General features: G+C 37.1%; 1 protein-coding gene across 1 annotated transcript in view; it reads left to right on the top strand.

Annotated features, from left to right (window-relative positions):
• DMXL2 (Dmx-like 2) overlaps positions 1-16,587 on the top strand; it is a 46,647-nt gene that overhangs the window by 15,546 nt on the left and 14,514 nt on the right. The window contains exons 14-26 of the mRNA XM_010291766.1: positions 757-874; positions 2,333-2,452; positions 2,920-3,147; positions 3,907-5,586; positions 5,887-5,997; positions 7,531-7,700; positions 9,049-9,146; positions 9,306-9,471; positions 10,457-10,721; positions 11,422-12,515; positions 13,544-13,735; positions 15,348-15,424; positions 16,109-16,239. Coding sequence (XP_010290068.1) covers positions 757-874; positions 2,333-2,452; positions 2,920-3,147; positions 3,907-5,586; positions 5,887-5,997; positions 7,531-7,700; positions 9,049-9,146; positions 9,306-9,471; positions 10,457-10,721; positions 11,422-12,515; positions 13,544-13,735; positions 15,348-15,424; positions 16,109-16,239 — 4,450 coding nt within the window. The remainder of the gene's footprint in view (positions 1-756; positions 875-2,332; positions 2,453-2,919; positions 3,148-3,906; positions 5,587-5,886; positions 5,998-7,530; positions 7,701-9,048; positions 9,147-9,305; positions 9,472-10,456; positions 10,722-11,421; positions 12,516-13,543; positions 13,736-15,347; positions 15,425-16,108; positions 16,240-16,587) is intronic.

Raw genomic sequence — 16,587 nt, 5'->3', positions numbered from 1 at the left:
ATATAAGAAGTATTTCTCTATTTGTCAATAAATTTCCATGTCTTTTAAGTATTAATCACATAGGATCTTCAATTTTAAGTTCAGATTTACAAAATATTTTTCTAGCATTTTTATAGATGAGTACAGGGAATACTCTCTTTCCATGTGTCTCTGGAAAAAGAGGGTGTTTTGCAACATGAAAACTTTGCTATCACTGTCTTTGGGGGACATACTTTCCCTGCCTCCAGGAAAGGATTTCTCTGCCAGCAGCCTCCTTTGTAGAGAGGTGGAGGTACTGCAAAGAAATCTGTTGCTGTCAGGAAGGACAGCTGTTGAGATATCGGAGAGAAGGAAAATCTCCAATTGATTCCCTTTTTTAGGTTTCCCAAGCAATTCACTGCAGACATGTCTTCCCACTGAAGAGGGATAAAAGTCTAAGAGTTTTTGCCATTGTCATTTACTTAACACCTAAAGAAATAAAACCCAATCAGATACGAATTCATCTGTCAATAACTGCAGCAAAAATATTATTACAGAATTTGTCTAGTATGGTAGATCTCAGTGAAATTATTTGACTGTACAAACAATAGGTTCTAGAATACACTGTTCTCAATATAAGAGGAAAATGTTTTGTTTTTCTGATGCATTAAAATAATTTTCAACATTATAAAAGAAAGTGATCCTCATCGGTAGCCAAATTGCACAAAAGAAATAATTGCATTAGTACAAAATGTTGCTATGCTGTTCTGGAAGCATAACTATTGCTTACTGTTTCAGTGTGGCTCAAACACACAATTGCTTCATGTCTTTCAAGAAGACTTCATTTTGGGATATAAACCACATGAGGAAGATGTGGAAGGGAAGGAAACGGAGATATTCTTCCAGCCATCACAAGGTATAGCATAAAAATAACTAATATGAATGAAGTAGGTACCAAAAACGTTCTTAAAGAATACTGAAATCTAGCTGGCATATGCTAGTTTCCTTTTTAATAAGAATCTGAATAATTCAGTAAAATAGCTGTTTCATGTTGCTCATATGAATTGTTGTTTACATGGTAACAGTATTAAACAAAGGCATTCTAATTTGCTTAGAGTGAAACATTTTAACTTCTATGACAAAGCCCATTTTTCAAAATGTTGTATGTTATATACAAAAATGTGTACAAAATAGAAGTGTATTTTCCTGCATCGATATGTAGTTCCAGGTGATAAGGTGAATATATCTGACTTCCAAGTTAATACAATTCCCCAGAAAGTAACTGGGGAATTTCGTAGTAGACTTAAAACTTTAAAAGAAAAAGGAGGAAAGCAGGCAGTGGGAAATTAGTCTTCACAATCTAGAAAAATAGTTCAAACTGATTGGGAAGGCAAATATATCTAATAAATTAGATTTGCCAGTAATACTCAGCTTGTCTGTAAGTCAGTTTATCTCTTTATTTTTGTAGTTCTTCTATTGCCATGAACAAACAAAATGTCAAATTGAAAAATTATATTTAGCAAGAGCGCTAGATTCTCCTCCTGGGATGGGGTAATCTTGGTTCAAAAGCAAGTGCCAGATTCTCCTCCTGGGACAGTTTAATCCTGGTTATACATACAAATTGGGGGATGAGAGGCTGGAGAGCAGCCCAGCAGAAAGAGGGAGTTTGGGTTGATGGCAAGTTGAATATGAGTCAACAGTGTGCCCTGGCAGCCAAAAGGGCCAACCATGTCAAGGGGTGCATCAAGCATGGCATAGCTAGCCAGTTGAGGGAGGTGATTATCCCACTCTACGCTGCACTGGTGCAGCCTCACCTCAGGTACTGTGTGCAGTTTTGGGCACCTCAGTGTAAGGACATCAAACTATTAGAGTGTGTCCAGAGGAGGGTGACCAAGATGGTGAAGGGCTTCAAGGGCAAGACTTACAAGGAGCCACTGAAGTCACTTGGTTTGTTCAGCTTGGAGAAAAGAAGGCTGAGGGGTGACCTCATCGAAGTCTACAAGGGTGGCAGTGGAGGAGGGTGCTGATCTCTCTGCTGACCAGTGATAGGATGCAAGGGAATGGAATGAAGCCTGTCAGAGTTCAAGGAGCATCTGGAAGACACTCTTAATCATATGGTTTAGTTTTAGCTGGCCCTACGAGGAGCAGGGAGCTGGACCCGATGATCCTTACAGGTGCTTCTAACTTGAGATATTCTATGATTCTATGTTATTAATGGTACTGTTTGAATATTTTGTTTTATAATTGAGCAATTTCTTTCAAAGAGGAAAACAGGGTTTTTTAGTATCAATCATTTTTAGAGAGTCTTCTATTATTAAAAAATATTTATGTTGAACACAAACTTCATGATAGTGGTAATATGTTTAAATTACAGGGTATCGTCCACCCCCTTTCTCAGAAAAGTTCTACCTAGTAGTAATTGAAAAAGACAGTAATGGCTGCTCTGTTCTTCAGATGTGGCATCTTCATCTCAAATCTGTGCAAGCCTGTTTAGGTGAGTGAGTGACTGTAATTTTCTTGGAGAAAGACATATATTTTAGATAATATGAAAGAAAACTTAAAGCTTGGTAGTGTACTTTAAAGCAAATTGTGTCACCTTTGTCAAGCAGAAGCCCCAAAGTCAGGAATCTTTGGAATAATTTATCAATGCAATAGAAGCAGTAAGATTCCTTACAAAGATTGGTTGCATTCTATACCCATCGCAATATAAAAATTTATTGATAAGGTAAGTAACGTACTTAAGCACTGGATTCTTCATTTTAAACTATCAGTATTTCAGGATGTCATTTGGTATCTTAAAACATAGCATGTAATAAAACTAATGTAGCCTGCAGACATCATATAATTATTTTCTGTGTAACTTAAGCACTGGTAAGAAAAATAAATCTGATTCTAGGATATTCATGCCTCGTCCTTACTTACAATTTTTTTTACACTGTTGGCAATATTTTTTTTATATAGCAAAACCAACTGAAGCTACTTCATCAGAGAATAAGCTTAGTGTACCTGAGCAAAAGACTGTGGATTCTTCTCCAGATGTATCACCTGGCATAAGTCCCATTCCACGATCTTCATCAATTGCTAATCTTCAGACTGCTAGTAAGCTCATTCTGAGCTCCAGACTTGTGTATAGCAAACCTCTGGATCTTCCTGTTGGTGTAGAGGTAATAAGAGCAACTCCATCAGCAGGTAAATTTAACGTTTTTTCTATCTAGTTGGTCCACTAATTTACCTCCTAGTTTATAGCATTGTACGTAGATATCCTCAGATAGATATATAGGTCTCCTCAGCCTATCACATTCTGATTTACTGATGCAGCCAACACGGGACTAAAAAGGTGCTCTCAAATCACTGTGGCCCTGTCATATTACCCTTTCATAAATGTATCAAGTCTCCACAGGAAAGCCATTCCTGAAATTTACTGCTCTAATAGTTGGAAACTTAACTTCTAGTCTTAATTTATTAATGAACAATTTATACCCGCTTGTTCATCTACCAACATTAATGTGTTGGGTATATACCATTTTTTTTACCTGATGCACTTACCACTTCTGTTTGTCCGTCTGTGTGTCTCCTGTCTTTTTTTTTTCCCCCTTCCCTCTTAAGGTTTCGTTTTGGTAGGCTACATGAATCTAATGTTAATTTCCTTAATCTTATCTGATTAAGGCTTTGTATTCCTCTCATTATTCTAACAACTATTCTCTGAATTAGTTCAGTTCCACCTTATCTTCTTTGAATAGTGACCAGAACTGCAGATGATTACTAATGTTCAAGCTGTAAGACTGTTATCAGTCTGAATACATTTGCCCTTACCCAACTCTAAATTAGAAAACTAATACCAGGTTGTAAAGTTCTCTATCAGTAGTTAGACAGTATTCTCTCTGCCTTATTTTATATAGGCATTCTACTTTATATTTCTAAAAGAAAGTATGTTTGTTCTAACTTCAGGTCACCTGAGTTCTTCATCAATATACCCAGTCTGCCTTGCACCTTATTTGATAGTAACATCATGTTCAGACAACAGAGTGCGATTCTGGAGATGTACTGTAGAGACAGAACTAAACAGCAAAAATGAAGAAAGGGAAACGTATCACTGGAGAAAGTGGCCTTTAATGAATGATGAAGGAGAAGACAACAGCAGTACAGTGAGCATAGTAGGAAGGCCAGTTGCTGTTAGCTGTTCTTACACAGGACGTCTTGCAGTAGCATACAAACAACCCATACAGCATAATGGGTTTGTTTCCAAAGAATTTTCCATGCATGTTTGTATACTTGAATGTGAGTCTACAGGAGGATCAGAATGGGTTTTAGAACAGACAATTCATCTGGATGATTTAGTTAAGGTTGGAAGTGTACTTGATTCAAGGGTCAGTGTAGATAGCAATTTATTTGTTTACAGTAAATCAGATGCTTTTTTGAATAAAGACAAATATCTGGTGCCCAGTATCAAGCATTTGGTGCATTTGGACTGGGTATCAAAAGAAGATGGTTCACATATATTGACAGTTGGAGTTGGTGCCAACATCTTCATGTACGGAAGACTTTCTGGAATTGTAACGGATCAAGCTAGCAGCAAAGAAGGAGTAGCTGTCATTACTTTACCACTAGGCGGTAGCATAAAACAAGGTGTAAAATCGAAGTGGGTGTTGCTTAGATCAATTGATTTGGTGTCCTCTGTAGATGGCACACCTTCACTACCTGTTTCTCTGTCCTGGGTGAGAGATGGTATACTGGTAGTGGGAATGGACTGTGAAATGCATGTTTATGCGCAGTGGAAACACGCTGTCAAGTTTGGTGATGGAGAAAGTGATGTTTTTACTACTGAAGACTCAGCAACACAAGATCCACTCAAAACAAGCTTGATAGCGAAGAAGACCAGTGTAATTGATGGGGCAGGTATTGTGGATGATGTTTTTGGCACTCCAACTGTAATTCAGGATGGTGGCCTTTTTGAAGCTGCTCATGTTCTTTCACCTACTCTCCCCCAGTATCATCCAACCCAGTTATTAGAACTAATGGATCTGGGTAAAGTTCGTCGAGCCAAAGCCATTCTGTCGCATTTAGTTAAATGTATTGCAGGAGAAGTTGCAATAGTTAAAGACACAGAATCTGGAGAAGGAACTGGTCCTAAACGCCATCTTTCTCGCACCATTAGTGTAAGTGGTAGTACTGCAAAGGATACCATCACAGCTGGAAAAGATGGTACTCGAGACTACACAGAGATAGACTCAATTCCCCCACTGCCACTTTATGCGCTGCTTGCTGCAGATCAAGATGCCACTTATGTTTCTGAAGAAACTTCTAAAATACCTCAGGGCTCTGAAGATCATGCTAAGAAAAAAACAGAGGATCAGTACTCAGATCTATTCCAGATTCAGCCTGTTACAACTGATGACTTTATTGATTTTGAGCCTGAAAAGAGAGAGAGTAAATCCAAAGTTATTAATCTGTCACAGTACGGTCCGACTTACTTTGGCCGAGAACATGCCAGTGTACTTTCAAGCCACCTGATGCACTCAAGTCTGCCAGGCCTCACTCGACTGGAGCAGATGTTCCTTGTAGCTTTGGCAGACACTGTGGCCACGACAAGCACTGAGTTAGATGAGAATAGAGATAAGAATTACTCAGGTTAGTAACTGACTTATTGAATTAACATTCTTCTTGTTCTTAGCTAAGGTAAACTTACTCCTTGAGTATTCTGGGATAACAAAGCTGAAAGCTATCATCAGTTATTCAGATTAGATACAGTAAAAGAGAAAAAAACTTAACTATAAATCTCTGCTTATATTTCATACATAATAAATAACTTACAGTTCAGGTTCTCAGCAAGTTTAGAAACATACATTCCTCACATGCTGCATATGATGTTGTGTATATGCCTCTTGTAGTCAGCTGCATGTTCAAAAGTCAGTATTTTATATTTCACAGGAAGAGATACCTTAGATGAATGTGGCTTACGATATTTGTTGGCTATGCGCTTGCACACCTGCCTTCTAACATCACTCCCACCACTGTATCGAATTCAGCTGCTTCACCAAGGTAATTCTTGGAGCGAAGTATTGCTTTAATTTGATCCACTTCAGCTGAGAGGATCTGGTTATGTTTGATTTATAATATTATGGTATTTATATTATCTGCATATTTATTTTAGATTATACCTATTCCATTAAGGGCCTTATCTTGCAAAAGCTTAGTTGCAAAGCGTCCCACACCTGGGTCTGGGCAATCCCTGGTATCAATACAGACTCGGGATGAAGGGATGGAGAGCAGCCCTTCTGAGAAGGACTTGGGAGCACTGGTGGATGAAAAGCTGGACGTGAGCCAGCAATGTGCACTTGCAGCCAGAAAGCCAGCTGTATCCTGGGCTGCATCCAAAGCAGCATGGCCAGCAGGTCGGGGAAGGTGATTCTGCCCATCTACTCTGCTCTGGTGAGACCCCACCTGGAGTGCTGCATCCAGCTCTGGAGCCCTCAGCACAGGAAAGACATGGACCTGTTGGTGTGGGACCAGAGGAGGCCACAAAAATGATCAGAGGGATGGAACAGCTCTGCTGTGAGGACAGGCTGAGAGAGTCGGGGTTGTTCAGCCAGGAGAAGAGAAGGCTTCAGGGAGACCTTACTGCAGCCTTCCAGTACTTAAACGGGGCTTCTAAGAAAGATGGGGACAGACTTTTTAGCAGGGCCTGTTGCAATAGGACAAGGGGTAATGGCTTTGAAAGGAAAGAGGTTGATTTCGACTAGATGTAAGGAAGAAATTTTTGACAATGAGGGTGGTGAAGCACTGGCCCAGGTTGCCCAGATTGGTGGTAGATGGCCCATCCCTGGAAACACTGAAGGTCAGGTTGGATGGGGCTCTGAGCAACCTGCTCTAGTTGAAGATGCCCCTGCTCATTGCAGGGGGGTTTGACTAGATGACCTTGAAACGTCTCTTCCAACCCAAACTATTCTATGATTCTATTCTATGATTCTATATGCTTCCCTACTATGCACTGTGAATAGCAAAGAAGTATAGTTCTAGAACAGAAGAAAGATTCTGCCCCATTCAGTTTGAGGCATGAATAAGTTCCCCAACTAGGTAACATACAGATTGTATATATATTTCATTGTTTCCGCTGGAGGAATGATGATATTGCTTTACATGTCTTTAAAGATTATTCTATTATTTTCATCACAGCAGGTTTTTTTCCCATGCTCTATCTGAGTAAATACTGTTGTGAAATATAGGAAAGAAAAGCAGTTACTACCTAAACCGCAGACAGAAAGCTTTAGGCAGAATGGGTCTGCCTCTGACATAGCAGAGTATTTTTCCTTCAGTCTTTCACCATATAACTCTGGTACATGTATGAATGGGATACTGGAAAAGAATGGAAGAAGCACTAAGGAGAGGACATCCCTAGTGAGCAAATAGATATTTCAGCTGTTCCTTTAGCAGCTCTACTTCCTGTTGAGGGAAACAGTTCCTCTCAGATCTAACTCTTGTGTTGGAGATTCCACTTTGCATTTCTGATATACTCCATTTGCTTATTAACAAGTCTTAATCTTCTGAATTTTATTATCTCATGTTATTGTTTAGGCCTATCTACTTGCCATTTTGCATGGGCTTTTCATTCTGAGGCTGAGGAGGAGTTGATCAATATGATTCCTGCCATCCAGAAAGGAGACCCACAGTGGTCTGAACTAAGAGCTATGGGCATTGGTTGGTGGGTCAGGAATATCAACACACTCCGAAGATGCATTGAGAAGGTACTTCTTATTGCTTTCAAATTATACGTACATGCTACTAGGTATGCCTTAACAGATACGCACGGTGACCTGTATATAGCAGATTCCTTTGTACTCCAGCTCAGCCAGGAGACTGCATAAATAGTTTTTTCTGTGCCAACTGATGTCGGCAGTCCTGGCTTACAAATGCCATTATTCAGTAGTAAGATATAATACAACTGATCTAGGAAAAAGCCATTTCTGAAGCACCTAATTTCTCCTCCCCACATATTTTACAGTATGTTAAAGATCATATTAAGTACTCCTTTTTAAGGAGGATCTTGTTTTCAGATATGAGACACAGTATATATCTATAGATTAAGCAGGGAATTATGCTTTGAGTTCAGTAGTGGGTTTTATTTAAGAAATAAATATCTAAAAATATTAAGTCAATAAAAACTGTACAAAATTTGCAAAAAAGCTCTTTATATTTTTTTATAATGGAACACCATAGAGCATAAAACATTTGAAATGCAAATAAATGCAGGTTTTATGTATCTGAAAAGTTGCCAAGTTACTGGTTTATAGAAATATGCACCTATATTATGTAAACCCAAAATAACTCCAAATCTCATTTGCATGCAGAGTTTTCTTATAGGCAGTCTAATAATGGAAAAAAAAGCAATATATTTTTGAGATAATATTTAAAACTTTCTCATAGGTAACCAATGAGATGTAAATCCTTACTTTAGTAAGAATTTCAGCTTTATTATAACTTGAAGTCTGATGGATTTGAATAATTACTAGCTTTTGCTTTGAAGTACAACAAATAATACAATTCCTGAAATGTCTGTAGAACAGAAGTACTTAGTAGTTTACTAAATTTCCAAGTCATCTGTAGTAAAAATACATTTTTAAAAGTCACAGGATACTCAGAGAATCCAGGAGTAAAACTTAATTATCCTAGTACTCCAAATCAAATGCAATCACATTTCTTGAGTCCTATACAAAAACTAAACAGTGTTCATTAAAGAAATACTTGTATTAGCTTAAGTATATGTAAAGAATGGATCGCAAAGAGGAAATTCACCCAATAGTATGAGTTACTGTAGCACTTCTACAGAAAAGATTTTTATTTGCACATTTGTAATGTCCCATTGTGGTTGAGAGGGGTTAATATCTGCAGTAGTGCTGTTTTTCTGACTCTTAAGAATATTTACAGTGTAATGAGAGCTGTCACATATGAATAAAACATTTCAACAGAAATTATTGTTGCTTTGTAGAAATAATGTAGTCATCTAGACCATCCTCCCTGACAGAGAACATATGTTATTTAGCTAAAAGCAGCCTTTATATTTTCAGTAATAATAGAATGTTTTCTTTACTACAGGTTGCAAAAGCTTCATTCCAGAGGAACAACGATGCCTTAGATGCTGCACTTTTTTACCTTGCTATGAAGAAAAAGGCAGTGGTATGGGGTCTTTTTAGGTGAGTTCTGCTAACTGTAAGTTTGATTAAACCTTAATTGAACTAGCAGTGCAAAGCAGAACTCACTCAAGACGAGAGTTTAATTTAAAGTGATGTTAGAATGATTGTATGCTAAGGTTATATAATAAGTAGTTCTATACATTGCATTTCTTTATGCAGGTCCCAACATGATGAAAAGATGACTGCCTTTTTCAGCCACAACTTCAGTGAAGACAGATGGCGCAAAGCTGCTTTAAAAAATGCTTTTGCTTTGTTGGGAAAACAACGCTTTGAACAGTCAGCTGCATTTTTCTTGCTAGCAGGTTCACTGAAAGATGCTATAGAGGTATCCACTTTTGTGAAATTAAGTTTCTGTTTCTAATTTGAACTATGTAACTGTATCCTTACAAGCTGTTCTCTGCTGGTCTTTCCACAAATTGTGGCAGCACAAATGATATGGTATGTCTATACATGACCCCCTTGTGCCCTGCAGACATACCATTTACCTCCATACTACTGCAAAAATCAGCCTGGAAGCTGATCTGAAGGCCAGAATAACTGTTCAGATACAGCAGTCCTCAGTGGAAGCACTCTTGGCAACATCAGTCATGACCCTTCTGGCAAAACTTCCTGTTTGATAGCACAGTTAAGTTGTTGCACTCTGTTCAGCCTCCAGCTATTCTGCATGACCTATGGTTACAGCATTAAGTAAAAAAAGTCAAGAGTTCTCTTCTGAAGCTACCCTAGGATCCCTTTTTAGTGGAGCTGTGATGTTGCCTGCCACAAGGGAGATAAAAGCTGTGAGCAAGATCATAACCTAAGCAGTACCTCTCAGAAGAGAATGGGAATTAGAGAATCTTTAGCTATCCTGCCTATTTTTATGCAGTAAGTTTGTCTTTACCTGAAAACAGGTTTTTCTTTAGAGATGGAATTCTGCAGATGAGACTGTGTGAAAAATCTCTTACCAGTGATTTATTAACATTAAAGTTGGAAGTTATGTTTATTCTACCTGGTAGAATAAAAATAAACATCTTTAATGTTTATTAATTAAATAATAAATTAATTTTTGACATGCTGATATACTGCTATGCATATCATAATACCTGAAATAGAAGAAAGTACACCTTTTTCCAAACACAGAAGAAAATGTTGCTTCGATATATATCGCTTACGACATTTTTGACTCAAAGATGAATATATACTTTAAAGAACAGATATGATTAGAAAAAAAATTAGCCGTTCTGTAAACATACATTGCTATTCACTTCATTGTTATTTTAAACAACTACCTCTCCCTCATAAAGCAACCTTTTCCCTACTTCTTATCATAGGTGTGCCTTGAGAAAATGGAAGACATCCAGTTGGCTATGGTTATTGCTCGTTTATATGAATCTGAGTTTGAAACCTCTGTCACATACACCTCCATTCTTCATGAAAAGATTTTGGGTTGCCGTAAGGATGGAGCTGGGTTCAGCTGTACTAAATTACATTCTGATCCATTTCTGAGAAGCATTGCATACTGGATAATGAAAGATTACACTAGAGCACTAGACACGTTATTGGAACAAACACCTAAAGATGATGATGAAAACCCAGGTAAGGGGAAAACATTTATCTGATGCGACAAACTTAAGACAAAGCAGAGAAGGAGAAATACTTTGTGTGTATGTCTGTAGTCTCTTCTCCTGAGATGCCATTATGGTGAAATCATTAATTGGTGTATGTACTGGCCTGCTCAATTTCTTCTTAAAAAAAAAAAAAATCTTCCAATTTCTTCCAAGGACTTGTCTCTAACCTCCCACTATCAAACTAAGTTCTGCTGTCAGATAAGCTCAGGCGGGCCTTCTTTGTTTGGTATCTCCCTACAATACCTCTCTACGACCAAATGCTGGCTAGTCTTTATTCCAATGGGCTTAAATTCTCATTCTTGCTTCTAGGAATCAGCAGTATTCTAGCAGGATTTCCTATTCTGTCTCTTCTGAGATTGATGTTAAGTGACAGGTGGCTACATAAGTTTCTGTGGCACATTCCCTCCTAGAAATCTCTACCTGGCTGATCATCTCAGCTTTTTTTAGGCTTAGTTGAGAAGAACAGTATCTTTCTACTCATCCATTTCACACCTTTAATCTTTTTGTGGGGACTAAGTAATTATTTCACTTTGCTTTGGCAGCTAGACCCAAAATTGTCTTTGTATTTGTGTTTTGACAAATCTCTGCAATGCAGGAAATACTGCAAAACAGAATAATACCATTTTAAAGCCATTTTCAATAGATGTCATATCTGTTTAATTCCTTAGTTATTGTCAAGTCGTGCAATCCTGTGGTGTTCAGTTTTTACAATTATCTTCGGACCCACCCTTTGCTCATCCGAAGATACTTCAGCTCACCAGAAGGGACTTTGGCTACCTTAGGTCTAAAAACTGAGAAAAGCTTTGTTGATAAAATTAATCTTATAGAAAGAAAATTATTCTTCACTACTGCAAATGCTCATTTTAAAGTGGGTTGCCCTGTACTAGCTCTTGAAGTCCTTTCCAAAATTCCAAAAGTAAGAAAAAAGTCTACCGTAGCAGCAGAGAAAAATTCATCTAGTTCTCCGGTACAGGCTGGTGTTTCAGATTCCAAAGCCCTAAGTGCTGGAAGTGGTGATATAGACTGGTCAAAGCCAATTTCAACTTCCTTTGCTCTGGAGAATATTGTTGAATCTTCAGCACAATTTGACTGGAGTCAACCAGCAGTAAAATTTGATGATGAGCCCCTTACTCTTGATTGGGGTGAAGACAAAAATGGGTCAGATGAAGAGGACAAGGATGTTGGTATAATCATGAAAAACTCAAAATCTGATTCTAAGAATGGAGAAGATGATGAGAGAACTTCACACGCCAACATCCCACAAACACCACATGGGGACATTTCTGATGCAGGAGACACTGAGGTTGATGTTATTGCTGAACAACTGAAGTTCAGAGCCTGTTTGAAGATCCTTATGACTGAACTGAGGACTTTGGCTACAGGTTATGAAGTAGATGGAGGAAAGCTCAGATTTCAGCTGTACAACTGGCTTGAAAAAGAGATTGCTGCTATGCATGAAATATGCAACCATGATGCAGGGGGCAAAGACTATTGTAAAACATATACCAAAGTAAATGGGGACCTACTTGATCACGACGATATTATGGATAAGCCAGACATTGGTTCGTATGAACGACACCAGATAGAAAGACGTAGGTTACAAGCAAAACGAGAACATGCTGAAAGACGGAAGTGGTGGCTGCAGAAGAACCAAGCTCTTCTAAGAGTTTTTCTAAGTTACTGTAGTCTTCATGGGGCACAAGGTGGTGGTTTAGCATCTGTAAGAATGGAGCTGAAGTTCTTGCTGCAAGAGTCACAGCAGGTAAAAAATTCAACTAATTTCTATTCACAAGTGTGAACAGTTCTGGACTGTTAGTTTTGTCAAATGCTTGTTTGTGCCTAGATAGATGCTTCTTATGTTCTGGAAGTCCAATGATCGAGATCATTTTAACGCTCTTGAAGAAAGAACTTGGTATTTACCTGTGCTGCTTTTCCACATCCTGATTACTTGGTTCTTAAGAATCTGTTATGTGACACTGAGGATTAGGCTACCTATAATTATGGAATATAAATGTTGCTGCAGCATTATATGTGTTCTAATGAAATAATAATGTTGATCACAGTATTCTAGATACCTATGTAATAAATTGAATTCACAGTTGTTGAAATATGTCAAAATCTTATTCCCTACAACTCTGCAAATGATGCAAGGAAGCTAGAAGGAATGGGATCTTAGCTGCAAGGCTCAACAAATAATACCACATCAGACAGGCTACTGCTCCCTTTTACTACATTATGGCATTTTCTACATTTATTTCACACAAAAGGATATATTTTCCAGCAAATGTTAATGACTAACCTGAGCTACCACAGATAATCTGATACTGGACAAGTCATTTAACTTGCTCTAGTCCTGAATTTCTCACATTTCAAATAAAAGCAGTAGGTAACTGGTTTGGTGGTACTCGGATTAGCACATACTTTTAAGAATAAAAAAAATTCTGTTCATTTCCACTTGAGAAATTCACACCAGTTGACTATTATGTCAACTCATGCTACTGCAAGTGCATTTTTAGTTAGTGTTTCTTAATAGACAATCCCAACACTAATGAACTACATAAAAATACTCTTCCTGCACTAAATCAAGAAGTGTTTCGGCAAACTTGGCTATCAGGTCTGATCCGTGTTATTATAGTAAATAAGAACTTACTTTTGACATCAGTCACAGTAAAATCTTGTCTGCACTGAGTAGACAGCAGTGGAGGAAAACGTTTACGATGTAAAATTATCTTTATAAAAACTTTTTTCCTCAAAGCAATGATTTTAAATACAATCTTTTCTTTTAAACAGGAAACAACTGTAAAACAACTTCAGTCTCCACTTCCATTACCCACAACACTACCGTTGCTTTCTGCAAGCATAGCATCCACAAAAACTGTGATAGCTAATCCTGTGCTGTATTTAAACAACCACATCCATGATATTCTTTACACTATTGTGCAGATGAAATCACCGCCACATCCTAATATTGAAGATGTCAAGGTAATGAAAAGCTTTCAGGAAATGCTAAACAATTTTTTTATAAAATGGAATGAGAACGCAAAAATAAAATATGGTGTTTGAGTTAACTTTTCAGTACTTATCCTTTCACAATACTGACCTGCTCCCTCAAGTCTGGCAAACTGAAAATGCTAGTTAACCACTTGCTTTCTGACATCTTTTTGAATCCAATTAGTGCCCTTTCATCCAAATTCTAGTCATTCTCAGGAACCTATTCCAAATATGAATATTCACTAAAACAGTGAATTCTTGGCTCTTAAAACAACATGATCATGTAAGTTAACTCATTATTATCATTCTGGTCAAATCCTGTAGGGAGATTAATGAAAGTAGAGATGGGACACTGTAAGTTACATTACAACCTTCTATTAATATAGGTATTATAAACATTACGCTAGTGCAAATTTCCTCAAGTGTACTGCTTTTTAAGGAATTGTGGTGAATTACTTTACTCCATAGTCTGGGATGAATAAATTCTGTTCAGATCAGTAAGTAGAGGGGAAAAAAGCCAAAGAGCCTGAGACTATGACACAGTTAGCAAGGAGTTAAATAATTTTTTTGTACGTTTCGATCAGATTTCGTATTCATTAAGTTAATTCGAATTTCTATTGATTAAATGAAAGTAGGGAAAAATTAGGAAACCAAAGGGGTTCTCCCACTACGAGGCAGTTAAGTTTCTAAAACTGTAACCCAAGCTCATTTACATCTCATTTTCTCTTCTATCACTCGACTCTTTTTCGTCCTGCATTATGCTACAGCAAGTATCTTTCTTACTCTAAAAACTCATACTTCACATGCATTTTTCGTTTAAGAGAGAATTCAGAAAGAAGAGCTGACACTTCCTAACTACAAAACAACTATTTAGATAACTCATAGCTTTCATCTAAGGTCTAGCATTTGATTAAATAGAAAGATGATAGGAAAAGATAGAAATGAACACAGGGTGCATTTTAAAAAGTTTCAATTTTTAAAGTTTGACAGTACCATTTTCTTCACACTGTGAATTTCATCAGACTTTCCAAAAAATCCTTGCATTTCTTCTGTTTAAGAACTGGAGTATTTCTCTTGCATTTTGAGGCAATAATGGAGTATTATTCTTGGTACTCCTGGAGACTTCTGGAAATTTATAAGCACATAACTGAGGTAAAAAAGAGATTACAGATAAAACAATCATAGAATGATTACACAAACTTTTGTATTTTATGCATATTGAGCAACTACTGCTACATTGAACTGCACTGTTATATAAGGTTTGCAGGAACCATTCTATCAAATTCATTATCATAACAGAACATACTTAATCACTCCTTCAGTATACTCATTCACTGTGGCAGTTCTATATTAGAATAAATTTAATGATCTTGACATAATATTAGAAGGTTTTGATGGCAATTAAATGATGTTGAACAAGCAGTTGTGATTTTCAAAGTACTGTATTGTAAACTAAAAGTAACACTCGGGTACTGTTTCCTGCACTTGGTTTCAAACTACGACATTCCTGCATAACACATTCCAGTGCTGTTTAGAAAGAACTGTGGTTTACTCACCTTTTGTATAAAACGTCTGTATAGCTTACTGGCTCTTTTTATTTTAGGTGTACACACTTCATTCTTTAGCAGCTTCACTTTCTGCATCCATTTATCAAGCACTATGTGACAGCCACAGCTACAGGTAAAACTGAAAGTTTTCTTACAGTCCTACATTTGGAGTATACTTTGTGTATCCAAAATGGAAATTCTTCATGCATGTGTCTAAAAAAGGGATTAAATATATGTGTATGGATATAGATACTTATACAGTTTACACATTACTACCTTTGATATGCCAGATCAGTTTTACACAGATGAAGTAACACTAATCATTCAGATTTTTTCCAATAAATAATAGGAAAATCTGGTGTCACTCTTACTTGGGATTCTTCTGAAAAATATTTGAATTTGTTTTCCATAGCACATTCATTACTGAATAGGAGTGCAGGGGAAACATTTGAGCCTAACTGAAGTCAGATTTCAGGCAGTTTATATTCGAAACTGGAATAGGAAGAGAATGCTGTTAAAACATTAAAAAATATTCTTCAGAATATTTTATTATTAACAGTTTTGAAAAAGCCTTTTTAGTATCTGGAGCTATGTGCATGACACATTAGAACTGATAATGCCACATGAAAACATTTCAAGTTTTAATAACAAAAATGTATTTTGTATACTGTGAAATTATAACATTCTTGACTTAGTCCTATAGAATTTAAAATGTTATGTTTTCTGATCAAAATGAGAAGCATGTATATATACTATACTTTATTACAAAAATATTCTAAAATCCTTTTTCATCAGAAAAAAATTAATTTGTATTTAGCAGTCAAACAGAAGCCAATCAGTTTACAGGGATGGTATATCAAGGACTGCTTTTGAGTGATCGACGCAGACTGAGGACAGAAAGTATCGAAGAGCATGCAACTCCAAACTCATCTCCTTCTCAGTGGCCCGGTGAGACGAAAATAAGATTACTTTTAGCACCCCTGGACCAGCTCCACGTTTCAAAATTATCTCACTGTCCTGTAATATGATGGATGAAATGATGGATAAGTGTTTCCGATTTAGTTCTCAAATTAGTAACAGCCTTTAACTTTGTCACATATCAAAACCAGTAAGAATAAATTTTCTTTATGGCAAACATCTTGCTTGAAGAAGAGACTATGATCTTTAGGATAAACTCTAGCTGGATAATTTGTCATCCTAAAATGTTTTCCTACAGTCTGCCTCACCTCCTAGCAAAACTATTTCTGTTAGCTGTTTCTAAAGTACTGTCTTACATCTATGCTTTATTTGGTATAG

The sequence above is a fragment of the Phaethon lepturus genome, unplaced genomic scaffold, assembly GCF_000687285.1.
Source record: "Phaethon lepturus isolate BGI_N335 unplaced genomic scaffold, ASM68728v1 scaffold15537, whole genome shotgun sequence".
Taxonomy (NCBI): Eukaryota; Metazoa; Chordata; class Aves; order Phaethontiformes; family Phaethontidae; genus Phaethon; species Phaethon lepturus.
The sequence above is the reverse complement of the archived record's forward strand: the minus strand, read 5'-3'. Positions and strand labels throughout refer to the sequence as shown.